This window comes from Gaeumannomyces tritici (genome assembly GCF_000145635.1).
Source record: "Gaeumannomyces tritici R3-111a-1 unplaced genomic scaffold supercont2.3, whole genome shotgun sequence".
Taxonomy (NCBI): domain Eukaryota; kingdom Fungi; phylum Ascomycota; class Sordariomycetes; order Magnaporthales; family Magnaporthaceae; genus Gaeumannomyces; species Gaeumannomyces tritici.
Window position 1 is genome coordinate 1,914,612 of NW_008804547.1, and position 25,502 is coordinate 1,940,113.

Below are 25,502 nucleotides of genomic sequence, written 5' to 3' on the forward strand. Positions count from 1 at the left end.
CCCTCCTTCGTCTGGGGCTCTTTGGCGGTCCTTTTGCTTTGCCTACACCCCTTTACCCTCGGTGTCTTCCTGGATGCCCAAGGGGCCGCCTGTGGCGGCAGCCTGATATCACTTTGGGTGGTGATCAAGAGCGGTCAGTCGTGGTAGATGCCGAGCCCAAGACACGTCAACGCCAGGACGCTGACGCAAGACGGCTCTGGAAGTGTTAGCCACCTCAGTCACCGCCATCGCATTCTCTTCTTTTTCAGCTCGGGCTTAGTTCCCTAGTTCCTTCTCCTTCGCCGGCCCCAACCTTGCCTCTACGGCGTTTCAATGCTACGCCCTCTTTATCTGGGGCTCTCCAGATGAACTTCGTGAGAGGGTAAGCCGAACCGGCGAGGTCGGCTGCGTTGGCGGCACGCAGGTGCCCGGCGGACACTTGTCAGCATGTCCGCCTCTCTCTCCCGCTTGGGCCTTCCCATCCCTACGGCCTAGGGATGGAGGTGTGGTAGGCAGGCACGCAGGTAGCAACCTCCCGTGCCAACACATGCCGCCACATATACAGCTTGCATGTTGCTATCCCCCATTCTCTCCTTGCCCCGTACCGCCTCCTGCCGCTAGTTAGTTACATGACGTGCCCAATGGTACACAACGACTGGCGCAACGATGATGGTGCTTGTGACAAGTGTCAAACGGGCCCTGGGACAAGCGGCCAGTCCATTCTGTGCTCTGATTGCACACCCAAGGGCCGTTTACGGGCGAATAGGAGCGACCCTCGTGACAATTTCCTCTTGACGCCAACGGTGGTCTCCGAACCGGCGACCGGGTACCTAACAACCTAGGCATTTGGGGTGGGGGGCGGACCTGTTGCGAGTATGGAGGTCGACAAGAGCCGGGCTGTCGGATCAAACTCGACGTATGCATGTCTGATGATACGGCGAGTGGTCGAAATAGTTTCGCTGCAACCTCTAGTGAGCGAGGGGAGCGTGGTGCGAGAGGTAATGCATCTTCTCCTGCTCAGTAAAGCCTCTAGCGTCAAAGAGGGTGGCTGGTGCGGCTTCTGGTCGCATGTCCCTTTGCATTTGGCCGGATCTGCATACTTTTTATAGTTCTGCCACTATCGACTACTCGTGTTTTGCTGGTCGGTGAAATTATTGTTGATGTACTGAGATCGCTACTCACAATATTGAGAGGTGGGACGGCAGAAAGGGGCAGTCTTCGTCCGCTAACTATCACGCGTGATCTCCAACCCAACATGCGTCGTTCAAACTCCATGGTCGGTCCTCTCCGGTGACCTTCTACTACGTTTTGTTCCTTTTACTCTGCCACCCCGTTTTGATTCCGCTTTTCTGCTGACATTTTCCTTTTCCAAGGCTCTTCTTTGCCCCTAATTTTCCATTGCTGGATGGTACATAATCTGCTCCTTTGGCATGCTTGGATAATATTCCCACCACTTCCCGGAATGTCGCCGAAAGGGAGGGTATATGTGGGATATCACAGCTCCGGCATGCATGGCACGTCGGGCGTGCGGCTGCGCGCACATCTAACCAATCCTCCCGAGGCAAGCTGTCGCAAATCCGCGGCTGGGAGAGCGACTTTTACCTCAACTGCATATATGGGGTGTCTCTGTATCGGTACCTCCATAGCAAATCTGGAGTGATTGGGTGAAGAGAACGGACTTCACCCGCCACAATTTGAGGGAGGCGCCGGCCATGCAGACATGAGGTGGAAGAAAACCCACGAGACGTTGGGGGAGGGGGGGGTGAACAGAAGCGAGGAGTGAGGGTGTGGGTCATTGAGGTCTCGACATTGGTGCGAAAAGAGAGACGAGATTCCCACGACTGCTCCCGATATGGGTATGACAGCGCCGATCTTTTATGAGCAGCCGCCACCAACGGCAGCAGCACTGAGCTTTTCGAGCCAGTCAGACCGGCGTGGCTAGTGGAAGCGGAGCTTGTGGAATAAATTTTATGACATGCATCTCATCGTTAGTTCTGCCACCGATGTGCTGACTGTCCGCCTGTCAAAGGTAAAGTCAAGGGAAAAGGGACAGCGAGAGAGAGGTGGTAGGTTGATCCAGGGAAGAGTGGAGGGTGGGAACTTTGTGTGTACTTTGGTGAGATGTATCTTTTTTGTACCACAGCTTCGGAAACCCCCCTGCAATATGCGTGCCCTATCGGCGGCATACCTCTACAGGGTGGTAGTGCCGTAGCGCGAACGCGCGTGCACCAGCCACGGCCCCGAAGAGCTGGACCCTTGGGGCGGAAGTGCGGTATAGGATGGGGGCGTGTGCGTTCGGGCGTGGACGGGTGTGAGGTGCTGCTCCCAGGCGAGCGCCTGTAATAAATAGAGGCAGGTACCCTTACCCTCGCCCCTTGACCGTCCCGAACGTTTCCCACACAGTCAAGCCGACGGGAACGACGCACCAACCCATGCGGGCCCCCCCTCCATCCCAATGAGATCGACAAGATGCAAAGAACGCAGAGCTCAGCCGGGCAAGGGCAAGATGCACTTGAGGGGAAGGAGGGCCGCGAATCCCCAGCGGGTCAGCTGGAGACGGAGAATCCTCAGTGCGCTTGTCTCCTGGAGTCTAGAACGGCAGAGGCGAAGATCTTCAGACTGGGTGGGGTGTGGGTGTGAAGCCACATCACCGGCTGAAGCTCGGCATGCCCATGTGGCTAGAACAAAAGGCATGGGGAAGATGGGACGATGTCTCGCCACAACGCGCGCGTCCCTGTGACAGAAGATAGCAGCAGGCGCTCACTGGCTGCAAAGCTGCTGGCAAGACTCCAGTCCGCGGAGGAAGGGATATTAACCTCCCCTCGTGCAGCAGTGGCTGACGACAACCACGGGCGGCCTCGACGAACTTCGCCACACGGCAACGGACCGATTTCGCCACGGACGGGTACGCCCTTTGGAGGTCCAGCCACAGCGGGCAAAACGGGACGTGACCCTAACTGAGCACAGGATGGATGGAAATGCGACGGAGGAGGGACACGCCCCCGGGTGGGCAAGGCGCCGCCAATGGAACAACCAGATGGCGGTCGAGGATTGCCACATCGGGCAATGTGTCCTGCGGATGCGAGGAGGGGGGTGTCGGGATCGCCGTGGCTCCTCCTCAACGTTTTCATGGGGCCTAGACGGTGATGAGGTCCGTGGGTTGAGGCGCTTTCGGCAAAGTGCTCGCCGATCGAAGAGGCAGCCACAGTCCGCGGTATGGCTTGAGCGAGCGATTCTATCACCAAGTAGAAGCATGCGCGTGGAGGCTGGAAGACGCCGAGGAAGGAAAGGGGGAGGACGATCACAAGCCACAAATCGCCCGTTGGTGGCGGCGCAGCTGTGGCTCGGTGGCCCAGCGGACCAGACAAGAGCTGAGATGAGGGGAGCCACAGATGGATAGAGACGGAGTGGAACGATCTGCGGCGCTGTGGCTCGGCCATTGGCCCGATCGCGCGCAGAAGGCGCGGCGTGTGACGGAAGGAGCGTGTGGGAGCGCAGGGTGGAGACGCGGCCCGGATGCCCGAGGAAATTTGCTGGCGCCCGCAAAATCAGGATCGGCGCCGGCGAAACAGCGATCGGCAGCCACCCCGCGCAGACAGCAGCCAGTGGCGACCCGGATGCGGCAACGAGCTGCCCAGCCAGGCCCCATGGCCCCATCGGCGCCCGTGACGAGCTGCGGCGCCGTCTGGCATTGATTGACTGTCGGCTTTCTTCCGCCCGTCCCTGGCGGCTGCTGTCGGCTTTCCCGCTCGAGTCGGCGGGTTCGGCCTGTGACGTCATACTGCCTGCCGACCGACCCATGTATGGCAGACGGTCTCTGCGTTTTATTTCCATTGCAAAGTTGAGGCTCTGAGAGCTATTTTAAAGACAAATCCAACTCGGTAAGTGGTTGCAAAGCACTGTAGCTGTCGTTTATTGAACCAAAACGACACACTCGAACATGGAAGTTGCCCGTAATCCAAACTCAATGAGAACTCGAGTCGATAAACTTGACCGAAGAGATGGGAACTGGGGTCAATATCAAAACAACCTAGGATAATGCTCCTTGTCAAAACGCCTGCACTATCAAACGAACAGCGCCGTAGCCAGCCTGGGCTCGCGCTAAGCTGTCGCGAGGCTGGGCTGGACCCTCAAAGAGCAAAGTCCCTGCTTGTACTGCACCTATCATCGTCTTAGCCATTCACCCTCTCTGCTCTTTTGTTGGCGTTGCACCGACATTCGGAGCACCCCGACACCACCCCGATTCGTTGGGAAATCCCAAGTCACGTGCCACTTGTTCGGAATCCGTCAGAGGAGACCCACCACAAATTTGGAGAATCGTCGGAACTCCATTCCCAACGTCTTTATCGCGACCCTGGGAATAATTTTGCATCCCTCCTTTTTCGTTGCCCAGCACACCCAAGCCAGCGACGTCGGCCACCCAATTGCTCTCAAAATGGCGGCATTCGTCAAGGCGATAAACGCTCGCATCAGGGCCAACCCTGTGACTGACTACTTCTGCTCGACCCGTACGTAATAATATGTCGCGTGCCGCCACGCCGCCGCCTGCCTCCGTGCCAGCTGCCCGATTTCGGAGACGCCGGAACCCTCCCTCCCTCCGCGCCCCGTCGACTTGCGCAATAGTCGCCGGCGCCCGGGCATATCCCACCCACTTCTCGTGTGCGACATGTCATTCCGAACTGTCCGGGAACGGCATGGGCGACACAGCGGAGGGGGCAGCGTGGAGGGGTCGCGGGATTGGGCCGCCAAGCATTTTCGTTTCTGCTGGAAAATCGGCGTTGCTAACCGGAACATTTGGCTGCAGACTTTTGGGGACCGGCGTCCAACTTTGGCATCCCCCTTGCGGCTGTCATGGACACGCAAAAAAGCCCCGAGATGTAAGGTTCCTCCAAGACGCTTGTCCCACGACACGGGCCTTCCCAAACCCTTCTTCCCATTCATCCCCGGCTAACCTCCGTCGTCCTCAAAGGATCTCGCCCACCATGACGGGCTCGCTCATCGTCTACGCTGGAACATTCATGCGATACTCGCTGGCAGTCACTCCCAAGAACTACCTCCTGTTCGCCTGCCACTTCGTCAACGCCGGCGCCCAGCTGACCCAGGGCTACCGGTATCTCGACTGGCACCAGTGGGGAGGCAAGGAAAGGGCTGCGGCCGCAGAACCCACCCTTTCGACTGTCAAGGCACTGCAAGGGAAGGTGGAAGAGGCTGTGAGTAAATAGGCAATATCAGGTGTTGTCCGGCCGAGAATGGTGTCGGGGAATATTTTGGGGCTGGTAGGTCCATTGCGCAGGGCTCAGCTGGTCTATCATGAATGATACACGACACGATCAAGGGTCGACCTGCTGTCGGATGTGGTAGGCATGGCGTGGAATCGCGGGACTGATCGACCTCCCCGGTCGCGAAATCGATCGGGTATTCACCAGCAGGTCAGCCGCATTGGCTGGCTTGCCATGTATAATGTAACTCGAGCAAATGCTTGAGAGGAAGAAATGCGTGCATGGCATGAATCTAGACGTATCGGAAGCCCAGGCAACGATAACGGTCATTAGAGCAAGTTTACAACCCGAATCATGGAACTTTAGATGTCTTGCCTGAAGTTAATATGTGGTATGAATCCATCATTCGCCTAGCCCAAGTCTTGCTCACTTTGTGTGCTTGTTTTTTCTTGCTGCCACGACAACCCAGCCATGTACAAGAATTTGAACATCTGCCCCAAAATTGTCTTGGCGGCATTCTATGAAGCAGAAGGTGTGAAAGGCTGAAACGGTGAAGATATGCCCATGAAAGATGGCTACACGACAAGTTTGCTCTCCAGTAGCTTCATTTGTCTCGGAGATGGCTCGATGAGCCATTGTAGAATTGCGGCACGCAGCCCACTTGCATGTGTGCCTCAGGGCCGACATCCCCAGCAATTCTGCTCAACCCCAAACGGAAGCGTGGCTGTATCCAGCCACTGACCATGGGTATATATGCACTGGAACAGAGGCACAGAGAGGTTATCAGCTTAAAGCCCGAGTTTGGAACTTGAAGCGGTAGATAATAGTCTATTGTCGGCGTGGCCGAGCTTCGGGGCTATCCTAGAGCGGAATGGAGGTGGTTAGCGTGAGAAGGCGACGAGGCCGTCCGAGCAGGGCTTATCGGCTAGCACCAAGATTAGGCGCCCCGCCGCCTCGTTGGCGAAAGTGAATAACGGGAGCTTGCAAAGAGTAACGGGGCACCGAAGAGCCGCTTGAGTGCGGCGGGCTTCCAAGGCAGAAAGGGAAAACCAAGGCTGACAAAACGTGGGGTGTAGGTAGGGTTCAGGGGCCCAACGGGACCAGGAAATGGGGACCAAGGGCAGTAGCTGCGGCACGCCATCAGGACATCAAGTAAGCTAACTTTGACTGAGCAGGCCTGGGCTTGACACCCTGGGAGGCTTCAAGTACCATGTTGGACCTATCACCTATTTTGCCGTGTCGACACCGTCGGTCGAGTTGCGCAGACTGCATCCACCATCTACGTGCATGGGGCTTACGTACGCGCACAAGGCTCTGCTCAGAGCCTATCGACGGCCCAAGTCATTCACGCAGCAAACCAGATGCTGCAGATGCTGCAGATGTTGCTACATCCCCACCAGTCTTCCAAGGATGAAGGGGCAGAATTCGCGATTTGAATGGGCTGCCCGCGGCTGCCACTGTGGCCGGGCCAGTCCCGCGTCTGCACTTGGCACGCGGCCCACGCCGATTGGCAGCCAATGACTGCGCTGGCCGCTCAGGGTAGCACCCAGATTGGTGCGTGGGCGCGGCCAGACCATGGCGGGCCTTAAGCGACAACGGCTTTATGGGGTGGGATTTTTTTTCTTTTTCTTTTTTTTTTCCCTTCGGGGCTGTGACCGCCCGCCAGGGTAGAGGGTGGGGCCGGTAAACGAAACAGAGTGGTAAAAACAAAAAAAATCATCACGGCCTGCATTTCTTACTTGCATCCGTTTCTTTCTTTCTCCTCCCGTGTTCTCAACCCGGTCGCTTCCTTTCGACCAAGCGCGCCCGCCTGCCAATCCTCCCTCCGGGGTGCTCCGTTTCCTTGCCCGTTCTTCATTCTTCTCCCCTCAGTTTGCTTTGGACCTTCGCCGGGCCCCGGTTTTGAGTCGCTTGCTCCCACAGCCGCCGCCCGAGAAAAACCCCCTTGGCTTCCATCGTGCCCGATCGTCGCCGTCACGCGCGCCCTGCCTTCGCCTGTCCCGTCGCTGGCTCATCCACTGCCGCCCTTGAGAAGTGACTGTGGAAAGAAGTCTGTGACTCGATCCTGAATCATCGCCCCCGCGACCCATCGCCAAAGACGGACGGCCCTTCTTTGTTCGTCTTTGCGCCCCCAAGCCAACCTCGGTCAAAGGCACGATTACATAGGCAATAGCCCCAGCTGCACGAACCAAACAGCAGTCCACCACGCTCAAAACTCCTGGACTACAGCCAACTCCAAAGCCGGCCGGAAAAAAACCCCAAAAGAAAGAACGAAGCCGCCCACCACGATCCATCCGCCGTCACCCTCGGTAGCCACACCCTGTCGTTGCGGTACCTGTGTCTTTGACTAGTCATGGCTATCTCACTTCAGTTTGCTACCCGGACCCTGAAGGACATCCGTGTCTTCGACGCGGAGCCGGTCTATGCCGACCTTCCGGGCTTCGATAAGCCGACGGGCAACCTGCGGACTTGTGTCTACTCGCCGTGCGGTCGCTACTTTGCCTGGGCCTCTAACGAAATCGTCAAGGTGACCGACACGGCGTCTGGCCAGGTCCTCCTGTCACTGGCCATCCCCAACGTCTTCGAGCTCGGCTTTTCGCCACGAGGCACCTACTTCAGCACCTGGGAACGCCCATCCAAGGACGAGGCGGGCGATGCGACCAAGAACCTCAAGGTCTGGCGCACGGTCGAGGATGTCGTCGAGGGTGCCGAGAGGCAGCCGCTGGGCCGCTTTGTCCAGAAGTCGCCCAACGGCTGGAACCTCCAGTACACTGCCGATGAGAAGTTCTGCGCCCGCATGGTGACCAACGAGGTTCAGTTCTTCGAGGCTCACGATCTGGTCACCGTTTGGAACAAGCTTCGGGTTGAAGGAGTCGCAGAGTTTGCGCTGTCGCCTGGAAAGGCACATGCGCTGGCGGTCTTTATCCCAGAACGCAAGGTTCGTGCTCGTGGCACTCCTGGGCGGCTATGCTGCTCAAGCCACCTACCTACACATCCCTCACCCGCTTGTCAGATGTGTCCACAAATACTGACTTGCATGATTATTTCTCTTTTATAGGGTCAACCCGCTGCCGTCAAGGTCTTCAATGTCCCCATGTTCAACGCCCCCGTCTCCCAGAAGACCTTCTTCAAGGGAGACAAGGTGCAGCTGAAGTGGAACGCGCTGGGCTCCAGCATCCTGGTGCTGGCCCAGACGGATGTCGACAAGTCGAACAAGAGCTACTATGGAGAAACCAATCTGTACCTACTCAGCGTCAACGGCACTTTCGACGCCCGCATCGCCCTGGACAAGGAGGGGCCCATCCACGACGTTTCCTGGTCTCCCAATTCGAAAGAGTTTGGCGTGATCTATGGGTACATGCCGGCCAAGACGACCATCTTCAATCAGCGCGCGGTTGCCACGCACTCGTTCCCCCTCGGCCCCCGGAACACCATCATATTCTCGCCCACCGGCCGGTTCGCGCTGGTGGCCGGATTCGGCAACTTGGCCGGGCAGATCGACGTCTACGATCTGGAAAGGGACCACCTTAAGCTCTGCACCATCGAGAGCGGGAACCCGAGTGTCTGCCAGTGGAGCCCCGACAGCCGCTATATCATGACGGCCACGACCTCGCCTCGCCTGCGTGTCGACAACGGAGTCAAGCTGTGGCACGTGGGTGGTAAGCTCATGTACAGCGAGGACATGGTCGAGCTGTATAACGTCATGTGGCGGCCGGTGCTTCCGGAGAGGATCCCGACGGGCGACGCGCTGCAGCCCGTCCCCGACCCTCACTCTTCTGCCGCCACCTTCCTGAGCACGGTCAAGACCCCATCCAAGCCCGCTGGCGCTTACCGGCCCCCTGGCGCACGGGGCACTACGACCCCGCTCCATTTCAAGCGTGAGGACGAGGGAGGCGCGGCGCATTTCGTTAGCAACGGAGTGTCGCAGCTCAACCTCAACGGAGGGGTGTTCGGGCGCCCGCGCAACCAGGTCCCGGGCGCCGAGTTCGCGTCTGTTCCCGGCGCAGCCCCAGCCTCGGTGCCTGGCGCGGATCCGGCCGACGGAGAGGACGGCCTCTCCAAGGCAGCGTCCAAGAACAAGAAGAAGAGGGCGAACAAGAAGGCGAAGGAGGCCGAGGGCAAGCCCGGCGAGGGCGGTGCCAGCCTTTCGCTGCCGCCGCATAACGGTATGGATGCCTCCATGAACGGCGGGCGTAGCCCTGAGCGCACCCCGAGGGGCTTCGGGTCCGGCGGGCACTCGCGCAGCCAGTCACGCAGTAATGCTGGTGGCGGCCGCAGCCGTAGCAACACTTACCGGCAGGGGATGGGTGGCCCGGAGCCGCGGCAGCGCTCCGTGTCCCGGCATCGGAACAATCGGCTGCCGCCAGCTGTGCAGACCAGTCTCCAGGGCGGCGGGGCACCGCTTCCTTCACCCATCTCAGAGACAGCCAACCCTCTTGCCAAGAAGCAGCGCGGGCTGCAGAAGAAAATCCGGGCGATCGAGGAGCTGGAGATGCGTCTGGCGAGCGGCGAGAAGCTGGAGGACACGCAGATGAAGAAGATCGGGACCAAGGGCACCGTGCTCAAAGAGCTCGAAACTCTGGAGAAAGAGATCGGCAGCCACTAAATAGCTGCGAGCTCCCCATAGCCTTGATTCCTGGGTCTCTTGTCGTATCTAGGGAGCCCGTCCCAGCGATTCTGTTACTTGCGCGACATCCGGGTAGCTACCTATACAGTCAGAGCCGTAGAGACTGGTCAAACCAACAAAGAACCCCATTCGACTGGAATTGGCTCTGTTTTGGATGGCAGTAAACCCAAGAAATCAGGCCCTATGATGCTATTCACAACTGCAGGCATGTTATCTGGAAAGGAAGGCTTCTACGAGTGCTGAGAATAGGCTCGTCGAAAGCGATGTTAGCATAATAATTGACTTGTATCTTTGCCAGTTATTCTGCAAAGTTATGGCGTAGCAGGCCGCCTGCTCCGTAGGCGCCCTCATTAGTGTCGTGGCCAACGGCAAACCCCGATCCACTTGTACCCCAAGGAGACGATCCGAATGTCACGCGCAAGACGTGGCCAGCGGCCCAGAGGTGTCGCGTTTGACAAGGACAGGGCCCGAATGCCGGGTAAGAAGGCGGTAGGCATATCAGTGGGTGTACGACCCTCTAGTCTGGCATGGGAATCAAGATATCGATACACTTTTGGCGTTTCAACTGGAACCTAACATTTGAACATTTGAGGTACAGGTGGATGCGAAAAACATTGAGTGGAGGTGGGGATTCGGATGGGCATCCTATCCCCCCACTCGGGCTGGATCTCCAGGGCTCACTGCCGGGCTTCCCCTGGCCCTGGCCTCTGGGTTAGTCCCCTTCGATTCCCCACAGTTCGGGCGGTTTAGTGCCGGATTTCCATCCGTTAGATCGAACGGTACCGAAAATGAGGACCAACAGCCACCGCCAAATCCGTCATGTTTTGTCGGTTGGACGAGTCTGGTTGTTTCCAACTCCCCCATCCCTTGCATCCTGGACACCCAGCAAGATCTAAGGAGGATGTGTTATTTTCACAGCACAAACGTAGCATTGGCAGCTATGTGGCTCCCGTCCCCCATGTGCGCCACCGTTCCACTCCGAAGCAACGTTGCGGGTGCCGTTCCAAAGAGAATCGAATGCTCGATCCCGTCCGTCGTCGTCACCCGAGTCTTTTCGCCAGGCCAGGTTAGGCAGCTCGAGTTCGCCCTGCATTGCATGTGTGCCACGCGACGAGCGCCGGTGCATCCTGTTTTGTTGACAGCGAGTGATGGGCAGCAAAAAGGGCCTTTACATTGAGACTGTTGTCTTCTCCTCTTATTGGTACTGGTCCCTGCCACGGCACCCACACCTCCTCCATATCGAGCTCCCTGCTGTGTCGCACAGAGGAAAGACCGCCTCGGGTTGATGACGCCCGACGGAGGTGTCGCCTGCCCTCTGGTGGTCAGCAGAGATATGCGGGGGATGCGTGCAGCCGAATGATGGTGCTGGTTTCTGTGTTCGGTGTTGGGAGGATTTGGTGGTGTTGACGGTTACGTGCCCGTGTGGTGGTCTGCTTCCATAGTACATGACGGAGAGGATCACGGAGGGCATGATGCATACAGTGGGAGGGATTGGATATTAATGTCGCTGGAACGCCGCTCACCTTCCGAGCTCAGAGTCACTCGGCATTCTGTCTCTGCCACACTTCCACCCAGGGGTAGCTGTCCTCGGCCTGGCTCCAGCACGACCTCGGCGTATCTGCCAGACACGGGAACCCATCACTAGCAATTTATTCCGGTGACATCCGGTCCATAGGCATCTTTCACTCTCAATTTCATGCTTGCTCGCTGAACTTCGCTGTCCTGGTAAAAGACATATACGGACAACGCCGTTAAGATCCAGTCGGCTTATAAAACAAGCAAGGGAGACAGACGTCTGACCTCCAGAGAAATTGGATTACGACGACCAGGGTTCCTTCAAGCTTTTTCATCACGCCCTCGCTATACCTACCAGCCAGACTCCACAACAACAGAACACCAAGGAAGAGGTGCCACAAATATGGCTATATGGAAGCGCAAAATCACCGTCAGTGACGACACTGTCACTGGTGCTGTTCACCTCACTGTCAAGCAATCCCTCGTTCCCAACTTGCTCGGTAGGATGGCCCCTGACTACACCATGGTCCCCAACATGAGTGGCGCCGGCTGATGAGAAAGCGAAACATCGTAGTCACGATCCTGTTTTTCCTCTGGGGCTTTGCATACGGTAGGCCGTGATTGCGCGCTCCTCTCTCCCCGGGGAAAACGCGTCGCTGATGAGAAAACGTCGACCAAAAAAACAGGCCTGCTTGATGGTAAGCGCGACACCCTGAACCATCACTTGCCCCTGGGCCTAGGTAGCCCTGCTGACACGATGGCGCCCTCTCCCCCTCTCGTCCCCTTTTGGCAGTCCTCAACGCCCACTTCCAGAGCTCGCTGAACCTCACGGGTAGCATGAGCGCCGGCCTCTCGTCGGCCTATTTTGGCGCCTACTTTATCTGCCCACCCACCATATCGGGCTGGATCCTGCGCCGGTCCGGCTTTCGCGTCACCTTCATGACGGGGCTCGCCGTGCTCGCCGTGGGCTGCCTGCTGTTTTGGCCGTCGGGCCTGAGGCAGTCCTATGGCGGGTACTGCGGGTCCATGTTTGTGGTCGGCGCCGGCCTCGCGACGCTCGAAACCGCTGCCGATCCGTACGTTTTCTTTACCCCTGTGTCCGGGCCGAAGTGGCTTGGTATCGTTGGTCTTGAAGATGTCGTGGGTGCTCGTTTGCAGTACCTGACCGCTTGATTTCGAAATCTTGTACCAGATTTCTGTCCATCTGCGGACCCCCTCGCTACTCCGAGGTCCGCCTGAACCTCGCCCAGGCAATCCAGGGCGTCGGCTCGTTTGGTGAGTGTTATCCCGCGTCGCCGCCATCCTCCTATGGTGTGGTGGGGGCAAGACTTAACCCCTTGTTCTTCTTCCAAAACAAAAAAAACAGTCGCGCCTCTCCTGGCCTCGCGCGTCTTCTTCGCCAACACCATCGACACAAACGAGGGGCTGAAGAACGTACAGTGGGTGTACCTCGGCGTTGCGGGCTTTGTTGCCCTGCTCATCGTCCTGTTCTTCCTGGCGCCCATGCCCGAGATCACCGACGCGGACATGAACGCCCAGGAGGGCGAGATGGGCCGCGCGGACCCGGGCCCGTTCCGAAAGCAGTACAACCTATTCTTGGCCATCTGGTCTCAGTTCTGCTACGTCGGCGCGCAGGTTGCAGTTGCGGTATGGGCGGAACCACATCGTCCCCCCCCCCCCATTCCTGCCTGATGCCTACATTGACACATCGCGTGAGATTGTAGAACTACTTTATCCAGTTTTGCGTCGAAGCCGGACGGGATAAAGCCCAAGGCTGTAGGTTATCGTGGCAGCGGCGGCGGCTGCGGTGGCAGTTTACTGACGCGATTTTCTAAAACAGCCGACCTTCTCGCCCTAGGTCAAGGGCTGTACGCCCTGAACCGATTCCTGGCTGGCCTGTTGATGACGATACCGGCGGTGCGGCCTCGCTACATCCTCGCGCTCTACCTGGGACTTTGCTTCGTCTTCGTCACGGCGGCCATTAACACGGCGGGAACGGTGTCGATCGCGATGCTGATTTTGGTACTCTGCTTCGAGTCTGCCTGCTTTGCCACGATATTCACACTTGGGCTACGCGGCCTGGGCCGCCACACCAAGATAGGGGGCTCCCTCCTGGTCGCCGCCATCTCGGGAGGCATGGTTTTCCCGCCCATGACGGGCGCCTTGATGGACGCGAGGGGGGCGCACATTGCCATGGTGATTCCCATGATGGGCTATATCCTGGCTTGGATGTGGGTTTCCAGTCTCCAGCCTTTGATTTCTGCCCCCTTGTTCAGTTTCCAGGCTGACGAATCATCCACTAGCTATCCTCTATACGTCAACGTGTGGAATAGAGAGGTCATGGATGCTCATCGCGACACCACATATAGCATTGAGCCATCCGCCAGCGAGAGTCACAAAATGGAGAGCCAAGTGTCACATGGGGGAAACGGCAACCGGGACACTGTGGCCGACAGCAAGCTTGACGTTGGAGGCGCTGATGCGAGATAGGCACTTTCAGACAGGTACCTGATTTAGGACTGCTTCGGGGCCTCGTGCTCAGGATAGCAATCCTGGTCACTTTCCTCTTGAACAATCGCGTATCTCTCTGGGCTATAGACGACGGAAAGAGTCTCGAACATTGATTATGCCTAAATACCGGCCTACAGATATGCATCCAAGTATATATGCCTGGGAGATAGGGTTTTCCGTGTGCGAAGAGGGACAGGCGGCTCCAGGCTCGCCAGATATGCACCCGCTTATGCGGTTCGGGAAACTAAAGGGAGGGGAATGAGACGGTGGCTAAACTTGTCAGTGGCCTAGCCATCCATCAACCGATCCAATCCTGTCCAGGGAGCCTGGTTCTACATGTCAAGCAGCCTGACACAGCCCGATGAGCAAGTTATCGCTCTCCTCTTCCGGGAGCCCAACCTGCGCGTGTATTGCGATAGGATTCAAGCCCTTGCTCTTGGTGATATCGTACCACTGCCAGGCCCGAGGCCGATGCCACCGCGTGAAGAGGATAAAATTCTTTCCACCACAGGCCGTCCCAAGAATCACGCGTAGCAGGAACTGAAAAAGGATAGATTAGGGGGACGGCGGTTGGCGTGGTCGCGTCGCTCGCATGTGACAGCAAAACGGGAGGGTGCAAGGATAGATCGAGATGGATGGGTGGTGGGTGGTGCGTCCGGAGGAGGTGGTGGCAGGCGATGAATGCGATATGTAATAGCCGCCAGAAAGGTAGCACCTGGAACAACCACCCAATGCCAAGAAACTCAACAAAAAGCAAAGAGGGGAAGCCAATGATACCGAGAGTCTATCCTTTGTTACCTAACTGGGACTTCTTGTGCGCTTCCATGTGCCCCACGTGAGTCTGGAGGTCGACGTCTGTGGGAGCATTGAGTGCTCTTTTCCCCTCCTGGGCTGCAGCATGTGGCCCGTGGCCAGGGCGTCTCCCCCACCCGGTCACGATTGGACGAGGGGTTGGGGGCCTGACCCTCGACGGCCCTTGAGCAATTGATCCGTTCTGCCTCCCCACCCGGGCCCAATCTCGTCCAACGACAGCTCCCCGCGGCCCTGGATCAGGCTCGGGCTTCTATCTGACGGGGGGTTCAGGGCGGGCCAAAGGGGGTAGAGTTGCAAAGAAGCCCAGAAGCCCAGAAGCACCTGCAGAAGCAGCAGCATCCACTCCTCCCCCCGTCTCTTCCTTGCGGCCACGAGACCAGGCAGCGAAAGCACGGGATAATGCGATGGTGTGATTGCTGGCAGGTGGTGGCTGGTAGTCTATCTCTGTTGGCCCCTTCGCACCTGCCTCCTGCTTTCTGTTCTGCCATGAGCAAAAAGAAACAATCGAAAGAGGGGAAGGAGCAAGCCAGGGAGAAAGAACGAGAACACCAGAAGATCGGGATTTTATCCACAAAGCCCGCCCGCCCGAACTGAAGAATCAATCGCATCAATTCCACCGCTTCATCGTTTCCCACGTCGTCCATTCTTCCCTTGTCTGTCCCCAGCCGTCTTTTCTCACGTGCAGTCTCCCTGCCGCCAAACCTGCCCTTTCCGAAAGCTGCTAGTTTGGTGGTAGTCCGCGCGCGGGCGGACTGACGAAGCGAGCTGACAGGTGCCCCCTTTCCCTTCGGAGTCAAATTTGGGAAATTGTTGATGTCCACATGACTATCAAAAAAAATCGAACGGGCTGCTCTGTTGGCCCGGGCTGTTCTGTCACCGAGGAGTGCCCCCACACCGCGACGCACAACCACAGCAGCAGTCCACAGCCGCCTTTTGGGTCCCTCTGAGCAGCCAGCGTGATACCGCCTTTTTTGCTTGGATTTTTTTTTCTTTTTTCTTTCTTTTTCTTCTTTAACGCAACTATTCGGTTCCGCTGCTCAATAATCCCAATCACAATCCCAATCCCTCTCTCCCTCCTAGTCTCTTCTTCTGGCCGCCCGACTCCAGCCATCCCCATCATTGGCCATTGGCCTGTGCTGTCCCGTCTAGGGGGTGCCAAACGACATTTGGGCACAGAAAACGGGCTAGCCAGGCCGGTGGAGCACGCACGCTGGCACCACCACACACCACCTCCATCTGGCAATTGGGCCTGACGAGCCGTCCGGATGACCACCCAAGAGGCTTGGCCTCCACAGTACCGGTATCCCGCCTCCGTCCGCCAGCAATCCACCCATCTCGGCCACCGCCGCCGCTGTGTTGGCCTGGCCCGTTCCAGGGGCAGTCCACGGGCGAAGGGGGGTTAATCAACAGTCGATCTAGCCGTGCAGATCCGCTCCCATCCCCGCATTCTTATCACAATCGCTCGAAAAAAAAGGGGGAGAGAAAGGCAAAGGGCGGAGGAGGGAAAAATCCTGCCGAGATAAAATAACCCTGAAGAAAGGGGAGGAAGACTAGCAGCTAAAACGACAGCAGCAACGGCAACGAACACGGTGTGCTGCCACTTTGCTCGCCACCGATTTCTCTCTTTTTTTCTTTACATTTCCATTCGTTTGTTTATTTAGCTGCTTGTCACCATACTCGACCTTTTTCCCCCTCCTGTCGGATGGAGACGGCCGGGGCCGTCGCGGTTGGCAGCAGCACCACCACCACCAGCCTCAAGCGCTTTGCTGGCCAGAGCGTCGAGGGACTGCTTACGCTGCGGTCACTGATTCTCGGGGTCAAGGACAAGGATTCACCTGACACGCCCCCGCCAAGGTCCGTCCGTATCCTCCTCGAGTCCGCCCACCGCCTCAAGGGTGCCCTCGACAAGCTTCCAGTATTTCTGGGACGGTTGCCCGTGGTCCTCAACGGGTCGTCATTGTCGCCATCATCGTCGTCCCCTAATTCCGCCACCTCTTCGGATAATGCCGTTGCTGGTACATCCACGCTGGCCTCCTCGGACGCCCCTCAAGGCGCACACGTACCCTCACAGGGTGAGCTTCGATTCGCTCTGGGGCCCTTGGAGCTTCAGCTCAGGGCCTGCATGACCGAGGTCCGGCTTGTCGTCGATGGACTTAGGACCCAAGTCGCCGACGATTCAGGGAGCTTCAGGCAGTCTTGGAAGAAGATCGAGGCTGCGCGTGACGGCACCTTTGAGGAGTTTGCTGGAATCTTCATCTCCCAGGAGCAGTGTTTGGATAATGTCTTCAAGAAACTCGATCGGTAAGTGTGCTACCAACGGATTTGATAGCTCCCCTGAGAAGACTTGCCTGCTTACAACCAGATGCCGGAACCCTGTACTCGCTGTGAAGCCAGCTGGATTTACTTGCTCAAGGAAAGCTTGAATCTCTCGCACAAAATGGCGGCGTTGGTGGTATAACCTCGGGGGCTGGCGATGATAAACTGTCCACATCAGATACGGAGGTGGCAGTCGAAGACATCAGCTCGACCCGGTCCGAGGCTGCTGAAAGCGCCGTTGCTACTAAGGCTACGCTCACGGCAGGGAGACCCAGCCTGAACAACGGCGATGGCAGCGGGGGCGTTAATGGCGTGCTCGATAGACAGCTCCATCGTGGCTCAAAGTACCACTACTCCTGCGAGGCGGTCACCGGCATCGACGGCGCCTCGGAGGAGCGAGAAGATGGCGCCATTGGCTGCATGTACTGCGCCAGGAGCTTCGCGCACGACGACGAGACCACGATCCACCGACTGGGTTTCCACATCGTACGAGCCCACGGCTTTGGGCTGTGCAATCTAAACTGCACATTCGAGACGAGATCCGAGCTTCTCTGCCATCTCAAGTCTTTCCATGCCTGGTCCCGCGGTGGTAGAGGCGACCAAGGCGGAGCGGAGGACGCCATCGTGGACCGCTACTTCCTCACACAGAAACGGTCGACTCCCAGAAGCACCAGGCTACTTGGTCTTGAGGATAGCGATGTACATCCCCCTCGCGGCATGAGGGAGGATGGCGAGGAGACGGGCTTGTTGAATTTGCTGGTGCTCAACGAGATCCTGCGCGTAGTGAATCTGGACGTGAAGATGGACGCGCCCAGACCGTCGGCGACAACCTCGGACCCGGGAGAGACCGAGCTGGCACACGAGCTGTGCCTTGCACTTTCTCAGCTAGACAGGCTGAGTGCGGATGCACGCGTGAAAGCCACCGCGGCGGCGATGGCGGGCACGAACAGCGCATCGGTCTCGGCCACGACCACTGAAGGGGAGAAAGGCCAGGCCGGTAGCAGTGGATCGGGCCCCGCGGGTCTCGGGATGGAGGTCGACCTGGATGAACTAGTATACCACGCTGCTTGTGTGCAGCAGGAGCTAGCCGTTTCCAGTGGCGGCGAGGATGTGCTCCGGCACGAGGCATTATACTCTGCGGATCAGTACCGTATCGACGACCTCGTGTGCATGTACTTCCCTCCGCGCGCCTCGCCCGATCGCCACCGCGCTTGGTACGTCCGTCCCGTCGAAGCCGGTTCAGGTGTTCCCGCATCCATTGTGACGGCCTTCAATACTAGCATAAAGGGGCTGGGGCTCACGAGGCTCGAGCCCGCGGGGCCGCTCCGTACCTTCCGCGATGCGATCCGCGCACTGGGCCGGGCTCACATGGAGACCACCGGGGCCAAAACCTACATGGCAATCATGCCGCAGTTACTGCAGGTCTCGAAAATCCTGTTGCGGCAGGACAGGCGGCCGCCTGCCGCACCTACGCACTCGATGGGCTGGGCCGGTGACGGCTCCCGGCAGGTCAGGATGGTACCCATGCGCTCTAACACGATGCCACTGCTCCACCAGCCGATGCAGTCGCGGTCGCAACAGCGGCTGCGACAGGAGGAACAGGGACAACAGGAGCTGCGCGCAGCGAACCTGGATCTCCTCCTGCGGATACAGCAGCGCGACGCGCATCGGCCTGCTACCACGACGAGGGAGCGTCGACTGCGATGGATCACAGACGGTGGGCTGAACTGGTGGTTTCTCGGAATGCTGGAGCGATCTGCTTCCTTTCGACGGCTCGTGCGCAGTGGCAAAGCGTTTCCCAGCCCGGCGGCGGGCTCTAGCAGGAAGTCCAGACCAAAGCCCGGGGATTCCAACGGCGTCACGGCGGACGCGAGCAAGACGAAGCCGGCACCGTACGCCTGGGCTGTGGCTCTCTTGAGCTCTGCGGGGCTACCGCAGGGCGGTGGTCCGAGGAACGGCCGATCGAACATGGACCGAGCTATCAATGGGAATGGGAACGGCAACAGGGTCGCCAGCAACGGCGACCTGTCACGGACCCTCAACATCCCCAGGGGCCCTACATCGCCCGCGATGAGCCTTGGTAGGGCTGACCGCGGATCAGGTTCAGAAAGGTCGGTTGGAATAAACCACCTTCGCCCGCAGGCTGGTCAAGCGCAACAGCCAAGGCAGCAGCAGAATTCGCTACAGCAGCCAGCCCAACAACAGTCACTCCTGGCCCAACAGCGGCGTTACGAGGCAGATCAGCTCGTTTCGAGGGAGAAAGGGAAGGAGAAAGAGGGCATTGTCGACCAAGGCCTTCCGAGGACCTTGCCCAATGGGATCAAGGAGGAGAAAAACGAGGAAGAGGAAGAGGATGATGACGACGATGATGACGATGAAGATGAAGATGACGATGATGAAGATGATCAAATCTCTTCAGATGAAGAATCGTGGGAGTCGTCGTCATCGGACTAAAGCACTCCCTCATGGTTGACGGACTAATTATCTTGCTTTGTGATTATAATGGTATTGGGCATTGAGGCGTATAAAAGGTGGGGAAAAAAGAAGGTTCACAGGCCCAGCAGAAAAAAAAAAGAAAAGCAGACGGGGCGGGATGGATCCGCCCTGCGGCGTGAGAGAAAAAGAGAAAAAGATGCGAGCGAATATCGGCCGGGGTTGTCTGTTAGCCCCTTTGAAACAGGCCAAGCTCGCAGCGTTACAGGCAGAATTGCCCGTCCTTGTATAAGACTCTGAGCTGAACACATAGCTTTATCGGCACATAGAACAGGTCTCTGTTTCGGTGACTTCTAGATATTTGTTTACACGTTTGGGTAAGAGACGGCATTACCATTTAAGCGACGAAGTGCGATGAAGCTCAAAAGTTGTTGCTTGAACTGACATTCCCGCTCTCCCCTCGGTCTCCAACCCGCTTCACCTACTCCCTATCTCTATCCCCCTCTTCACGGCGCCCCCGGTTCCGGAGGCGGGGTCCAGGTGCCGTTTGCGTGCCAAACGCCGGCGCGGGTGTAGTCGAGCGCCTCGCCGTCCCAGGTGTAGGCGAAGCGGAAGTACTCGGGCAGCTCGCCGTCGGGCTTGCGGGCCCAGACGAAGCCGTCGCCGAGGGGCCCGCCGCGGCCGGGGGCGCGGGGCTCGGCCAGGACGGAGCGGTGGCGCTCCACGTCGTTGACCAGCACGCTGACGCCGTCGGCCAGCGGCGGCGGCGGCGACGCCCAGGCGAACGAGATGCTCCAGATGCCGGCTCCCGCGGGCGGCGTCTTGATGACGGGCGCCGCGGCCAGTTGGGGCAGCGTAGTGACGGAGGAGGAGGATGAGCGGCGGGCCGCCGCGGTGGCCGGAGAAGCGAGCAGGACGGGCGCAAAGCCCCGGCGGGCGACGTCGTGGACGAACAGGCCGAGGAGGAGGCCCTGGGCGGCGAGCGAGGCGCGCGTCTGGACGGCGGTGGCGGGGAGGAGGAGCAGCGACGCGGCGTAGGGCTGCGCGCGCAGCTCCAGCCCCCAGGCCGGGGCGGAGGCGGCGGCGGCGGCGACGGCGGTGGCCAGCCCGGCGTACAGGACCAGGAGGCGGCGCAGGCGGCCCTCGGCCCAGAAGGTGTGGGCCTGCAGCAGCGCGGTGACGGCCGCGAGGGCGAGGAGGAGGCCGAAACCGGCGGGGGAAAGGGAGGAGTAGTAGGAGGAGGAGGGGACGGGGACGGGGACGGGGACGCCGCCGCCACCACCGAAAGTGTGGTTGGCTAAAGCGCCGAGCCAGAGCGGCAGCAGCCAGAGGAGCAGCTTCTCGACCTGGGCGCGCAGCGGGAGAAGGCCGGTGCGGGGGAAGCTGCCGCCCAGGGCGCGGCGGACGCAGACGCGGTAGGCGACGGCGGCGACGACGAGGGCGGGCGGCAGGCGGGCCGAGAGGGTTGACAGCAGCTCGGGCAGGACGGCGACCGAGTGGCGCGAGACGGGCGGCGGGTCCGAGGCGAGCCCGACGTGGGCGAAGGTGGCGAGAAAGACGGTGAAGAAGATTAGGGGCGGGTCGGTCGCGAAGAGCACGAGGACGGAGGAGAAGAGCAGGCCGATGGCGAGCAGGGCGGCCCGCGGATCGACACCGCCGCCGCCGCCGCAGCCGCCGCCGGGGTCGACGGCGAAGGCGAGCGGGAAGTACGAGTCGAAGGGCACGGAGCGGACGCCGTTGCGGCCGGCGGCGCCAAAGACGTCGGCGGGACCGAGGCGGCGCACCACACCGCAGCCGCCGCCGGCGTTGCCGACCACGCCGGCGTGGATGGCCGCGGCGCAAACGAAGGAGTCGCCGCGGTAGTACTTGTCGCCGACGACGAGCGGGCCCTCGCGCACGACGGCGGCGCCGACGGAGCGCGGCCCGTCCAGCAGCGGCCCGGCGGACGCGCAGCCGGCCGGGCAGTGGAAGGCCAGCGAGCTGTTGCCGAAGGGGCGGCAGTCGAAGCCGTGGAGGCCGCACCGGTTGCCGCGCGGCCAGAGCGTGTCGGCGCAGTCGAGGTGCACGACGGGCACGGCGGCCTGGGGCTGCTGGTCCGGCGACGTTGCCGGGGCGGACCCGGCGGCCGAGTGGCCGACGGCCAGGGGCACCAGAAACAAGACCAGCCAGCAGGCGAGGAAGAGCACCAGCAGAGCTAGCCTCCGCGCCCGTGTAGGGAATTTGCGCTCCAGCCAGAGCACCGGCCGCTCCTGCCAATCTGCCTTGAGGGGGCTGATGGAGCACACCAGCGGCGGGTCGGGCCCGTCGAGCCGGAGCCGTCCAGACAAGCCTCGAAGCCTTGCGGCGAGCCTAGCCCTGTCGGGCAGGAGATGGGCGATGCGACCGCCAACGCCACCACCACCACCATTACGCGTCGGGCCGCTTCCCGCCCGGCCGCCCTCCCCCGCGCTGCCGCCGCCGCCGCCGCCGCCCCCGCGCCGCTTGCCAAAAGCCAAGGCCACCCCCACGACCCTGGGCCACTGCCAGCCTTGACGGCCCCGCCAGCCGAGCTTGGCGGCAAGCCCGCCTCTCGGCGCCGCCGCCGCCGCTGTTGCTGTTGCTATTGTTCCCGCTGCTAATGCTGCTGCTGCTGCTGCTGCTGCTACCACTACTACCGTCGCCTCCCCCTCCTCGTACTCGAGGTTGAAGGCGCCCGGCGACAGCAGCTGCGCCTCCTCGTCGTCGCTGTCGTCGTCCCTCAGCGCGTAGTAGTCGCCGTTTATCGACGGCTTGAGGTGATTGGGGCGCGGCTGCTGGTTTTCGGGGTCGTCATCTTTACTGTGCTCCTTGACGTCGCCCATCCTTTCGGGCTTGCGGTTGGGCCCTCGGGTGCCCGGTTGGAGAGGGTTCGACCAGGCCTTTAGCCGAAGAAACGGATTGGCGCCAGCACCAACACCTGCGCCGGCATTGGGTCTAAAGCCCGAGCCGTTGAGGTTCTTTTCTTTCTTTCTTACTCTATTAGTAAAATACCGACAGAGATCCCAACCACGGGAGCTGCAAACTTGCACTGTAGCAACACAGAGCACCAGTCTGCGATCGAAATCAAAGCCAAGAGACAGCTCAACGACTTGGCCCCGACAGCTCGGGGCACCCACGCGGCGAAAAAGATATTTCCCATGTTTTCCCACACCTTATTCATGCCATTTGCCGTCCAACGGCCCATGCGCGTGCTCCGCAGCTGCAACACTGGCCTCCCAGCAAGGGGGGGGCCCTCCTGGTTTCGTTTCACGTGCGCGAGCCCAGGCCCGATCTTAACCATCATGTTGCCGTCGAGTCTAGCCTGTTCGAGAGCCGGTGCCAAGCCTCACGGTGGGCGTCCGTCAATGCTCAGCGGGATGGATCCCGCCACGGCGACTTTCGCGCAAAGGAGACAGGGGTTTTTTTTGGGGGGTTTTTTTGGGGGTTTTTTTATACTAAATTTGATCTTTTTTTCTTCGGGTTTCTTCTTCATCGTACACTTCGACCGTCATGACAACATAAACGAAAAAGATCTACAATCGAGTGGAAAATAACACGGCCGAAAATATCCTGGTCTCATCAAGCTCCAGCGCCTTCACCCATAATCTCGGAGCGCATCCTCTAAGCCTCGACGAAACCCTTGATGTTCTTCAGCCAGGTGAGGTACTCCCTCTGCTCCTTGACGTCCATGTAGTCGGGCACAAAGACGGCCAGGGCCGAGTTGACGCCGCGCTCGTTCAGGTACTGCTCCAGCTGCACCTGCAGCTGCTCGTCCAGGGTGCCGAACGAGGGGCCCGGGTAGACGTCCTGGGCCTTGTGCTCGATCTCGGCCGACTCGGCGTACGCCTGGGCCGCCTCCTTGTGGTAGAAGACATTGCTGACCATGATCTGCCCGCCGTGCGCATCCGCCTCGATCTCGAGCGCGCCGTTGTTGGGCTTCTCGATCACCACCGTCAGGTGGCACGTGATGGCCGACTCCTGCGGCGTCTCGAATTCCTCCTCGCCGCCCTCCTCCACCTCCTGCTGCTGCTTGCTCTCGGCCTCCTCGCCTTCGTCCGCGAGCGCGGGGTCCTCCTCCTCGAACATGTTCTGGTCCTGGTCGAACGTGGCAAGGTCGGCGATGGAGAAGGAGACGGTGATCCTGGAGAAGATGCGCGTTAGCCATTGCTGCAATGATGTGACAGGTATTTCGAAAAGGGGCAAGTTTTGACAAAGAAAGTCAAAATAGAAGGGAAGCGAGAGAAAAACCCCCCATACTTCTCATTGCCGTAGTTGCGGGTCAGGACAACCTTCTCCTTGCCGGGAGTGTCCTCAAGCTTAAAGGGCCCGTTCTCGAGGAAGTCCTTGATGCTGGCCGGCTCCTCCTCGCTCTCCTTGACCTGGGCCTCGAACTCGATCTCGCTCTCAAGCTTGGCCACCAGCTCCTTCTCCACCTCGCCGGCCGCCGCCCTCCTCAGCGCCGAGGTCGAGAAGGCGGCCGGTTGCCTGGCTGTCCTCAGCGCCGAGGCGAAGGGGGTGCTGGTCTTGGTCAGGAGGGAGCCCGAGGCCGCCGGCCTGTAGATGGCGGCCGACGAGGCGCGGGCAAGCGCGCGCGGCGCCGAGCGGGCCAGGTTGCGTAGTGACATCATCTTGGCAAGGGGTTGTGTGCGGATACGACTATGTACAAGATGCGACGGGTGCGGTGCGCTGCTTCAGGGTATGCGTGCCACAGAGATCGGGGGCGCTGTCGACGTTGGGCCTGGGCGACGGGAGAAACAAAATTTTGGGAGGGGCGAGACGGCTCAGAAAACCTAGAGCTCAAGCATCGACGTCCACATTATTGGCCGAAGCTCCAAGCATGGAAATTTTCCTCTGGAAGCCTCTAGAGGAGCCAATCGAACCGGCGCGCGCATGGCCCACTTGGCTGCTGGCCTTGGAAGTCCCCTCCTTGCGATAGGAGATACGGATAGTGTAAGCACGGTCTTTGCACTGTATTGGAACTGCCAGAGAAGGGTCTTTTCCAGACACCACGCACCCTCATTTCTATTCTCAGAAACCCATCCAACCTGGGATACGCGATCTTACAGACCTATCCGAGATTCAATCTATTTACTATGAACGGCCGGTCCCTTTGCATGTGCTTACGCTTAAACACTCTATCCTCGGAACTACGTAGTCTTGTATTGTCTAGGCAAGCGGTTTAGTTGAAGAACTGTCGATAAAAGCTGTCGTATTAGTTCCAGTTCGGAAAGAGCGCAACGATAGTGAGCGCAGCCCCCAAGTCAGTGCTCAGGGAGATAGTAACTGTAACTTAGACTGCTGTTAGTTCCACCTTCTACCCCATGAGCCAAAAGATGATGATTGGTGACAACCATGCTTTGTATGCTAGTGGCACTAGACTTGAGGGCTGACGTCCGCTTAAACTGTGGTCAGGTGCTGCAGTCCCCGTCTCGTTTCACAAGTAGGACACCCTCGGCCGCTTGGGAACGCTGGGGCTGAGCATACCCTGTTGCAAACAACTCGCCAGGCGAGGTCCAAGTCCGATGCCCCAAGTCGTGCAGACCATGGCGCAAAGTGAGAGCAGAAAGGCCGGCTTCAACACTGATCGCTTCCGGCATCGACACCGAGTATCGTGCAAACGGGCATATCTCGCCAGCGCCATCATCGGTCCAGCTGCTCCCCTTACACCTACTGAAACATTCAGGCTTCGCCCGAGGACTCGGTCTGGCAGACACGGATAGTCGCATGTGCAAACAACCCCTCAGGGCCACAAGTTGCCAATTGCCATTCAGATATTGGCCCATGGTTCTGGAATCGAGTCTTACCGTTCCGACCTTGTCGAACCAACCCTGAGACTTCTCTCCTTGAACCTTTTACTCTCCAGTCCCAGCCCCACTAAAGGCGCACCGAAAGGAAGGTATGCATACATCTGCACTTCCGCCTAGCGGTATGTGTAAGGGATATACAATTTCCTTCCGGGCGGCCTCCCAGTCGGTCTGGAAATGCAGTCCTGCCCAATACTACAACCAAACAAAAATAAAACAAAAACATACAACACCGAGGATTCCCCAGTGGTCACCCACCTGAGTACTAGTTCGGCCCTCACTGGTTTG

General features: G+C 59.2%; 8 protein-coding genes across 8 annotated transcripts; 5 read left to right on the forward strand and 3 right to left on the reverse strand.

Annotated features, from left to right (window-relative positions):
- Positions 1 to 2,466: 2,466 nt before the first annotated feature.
- On the reverse strand, positions 2,467 to 3,780 carry GGTG_05754 (hypothetical protein; the record flags this gene model as incomplete). Its single annotated transcript, XM_009223561.1, has 3 exons — positions 2,467 to 2,657; positions 2,744 to 3,214; positions 3,279 to 3,780. The coding sequence occupies 3 exons, from the start codon at positions 3,778 to 3,780 to the stop codon at positions 2,467 to 2,469; spliced, it is 1,164 nt and encodes a 387-aa protein (XP_009221825.1).
- A 556-nt stretch (positions 3,781 to 4,336) lies between these two features.
- GGTG_05755 (hypothetical protein) lies at positions 4,337 to 5,616 on the forward strand. The gene is made up of 3 exons (XM_009223562.1): positions 4,337 to 4,487; positions 4,784 to 4,856; positions 4,949 to 5,616. The coding sequence occupies exons 1-3, from the start codon at positions 4,415 to 4,417 to the stop codon at positions 5,199 to 5,201; spliced, it is 399 nt and encodes a 132-aa protein (XP_009221826.1). The 5' UTR covers positions 4,337 to 4,414; the 3' UTR covers positions 5,202 to 5,616.
- A 1,290-nt stretch (positions 5,617 to 6,906) lies between these two features.
- On the forward strand, positions 6,907 to 10,122 carry GGTG_05756 (eukaryotic translation initiation factor 2A). Its single transcript, XM_009223563.1, has 2 exons — positions 6,907 to 8,136; positions 8,257 to 10,122. The coding sequence occupies exons 1-2, from the start codon at positions 7,552 to 7,554 to the stop codon at positions 9,802 to 9,804; spliced, it is 2,133 nt and encodes a 710-aa protein (XP_009221827.1). The 5' UTR covers positions 6,907 to 7,551; the 3' UTR covers positions 9,805 to 10,122.
- A 1,448-nt stretch (positions 10,123 to 11,570) lies between these two features.
- On the forward strand, positions 11,571 to 11,893 carry GGTG_05757 (hypothetical protein; the record flags this gene model as incomplete). Its single annotated transcript, XM_009223564.1, has 1 exon — positions 11,571 to 11,893. The coding sequence occupies exon 1, from the start codon at positions 11,744 to 11,746 to the stop codon at positions 11,891 to 11,893; it is 150 nt and encodes a 49-aa protein (XP_009221828.1). The 5' UTR covers positions 11,571 to 11,743.
- A 386-nt stretch (positions 11,894 to 12,279) lies between these two features.
- On the forward strand, positions 12,280 to 13,830 carry GGTG_05758 (L-fucose permease Glucose/galactose transporter; the record flags this gene model as incomplete). The annotated part of the gene is made up of 5 exons (XM_009223565.1): positions 12,280 to 12,416; positions 12,533 to 12,615; positions 12,707 to 12,987; positions 13,080 to 13,116; positions 13,181 to 13,830. The coding sequence occupies 5 exons, from the start codon at positions 12,280 to 12,282 to the stop codon at positions 13,828 to 13,830; spliced, it is 1,188 nt and encodes a 395-aa protein (XP_009221829.1).
- A 1,307-nt stretch (positions 13,831 to 15,137) lies between these two features.
- Positions 15,138 to 19,882, forward strand: GGTG_05759 (hypothetical protein). Its single transcript, XM_009223566.1, has 2 exons — positions 15,138 to 16,965; positions 17,055 to 19,882. Exons 1-2 carry the CDS (start codon positions 16,367 to 16,369, stop codon positions 19,432 to 19,434), a joined length of 2,979 nt encoding a protein of 992 aa, XP_009221830.1. The 5' UTR covers positions 15,138 to 16,366; the 3' UTR covers positions 19,435 to 19,882.
- GGTG_05760 (hypothetical protein) lies at positions 19,674 to 22,583 on the reverse strand. The gene has a single exon (XM_009223567.1). It carries the CDS (start codon positions 22,251 to 22,253, stop codon positions 19,920 to 19,922), a length of 2,334 nt encoding a protein of 777 aa, XP_009221831.1. The 5' UTR covers positions 22,254 to 22,583; the 3' UTR covers positions 19,674 to 19,919.
- Positions 22,584 to 22,807: 224 nt separating this feature from the next.
- GGTG_05761 (hypothetical protein) lies at positions 22,808 to 24,270 on the reverse strand. Its single transcript, XM_009223568.1, has 2 exons — positions 23,668 to 24,270; positions 22,808 to 23,551 (listed from the first exon to the last, which is right to left on the reverse strand). Exons 1-2 carry the CDS (start codon positions 24,036 to 24,038, stop codon positions 23,032 to 23,034), a joined length of 891 nt encoding a protein of 296 aa, XP_009221832.1. The 5' UTR covers positions 24,039 to 24,270; the 3' UTR covers positions 22,808 to 23,031.
- Positions 24,271 to 25,502: the final 1,232 nt, after the last annotated feature.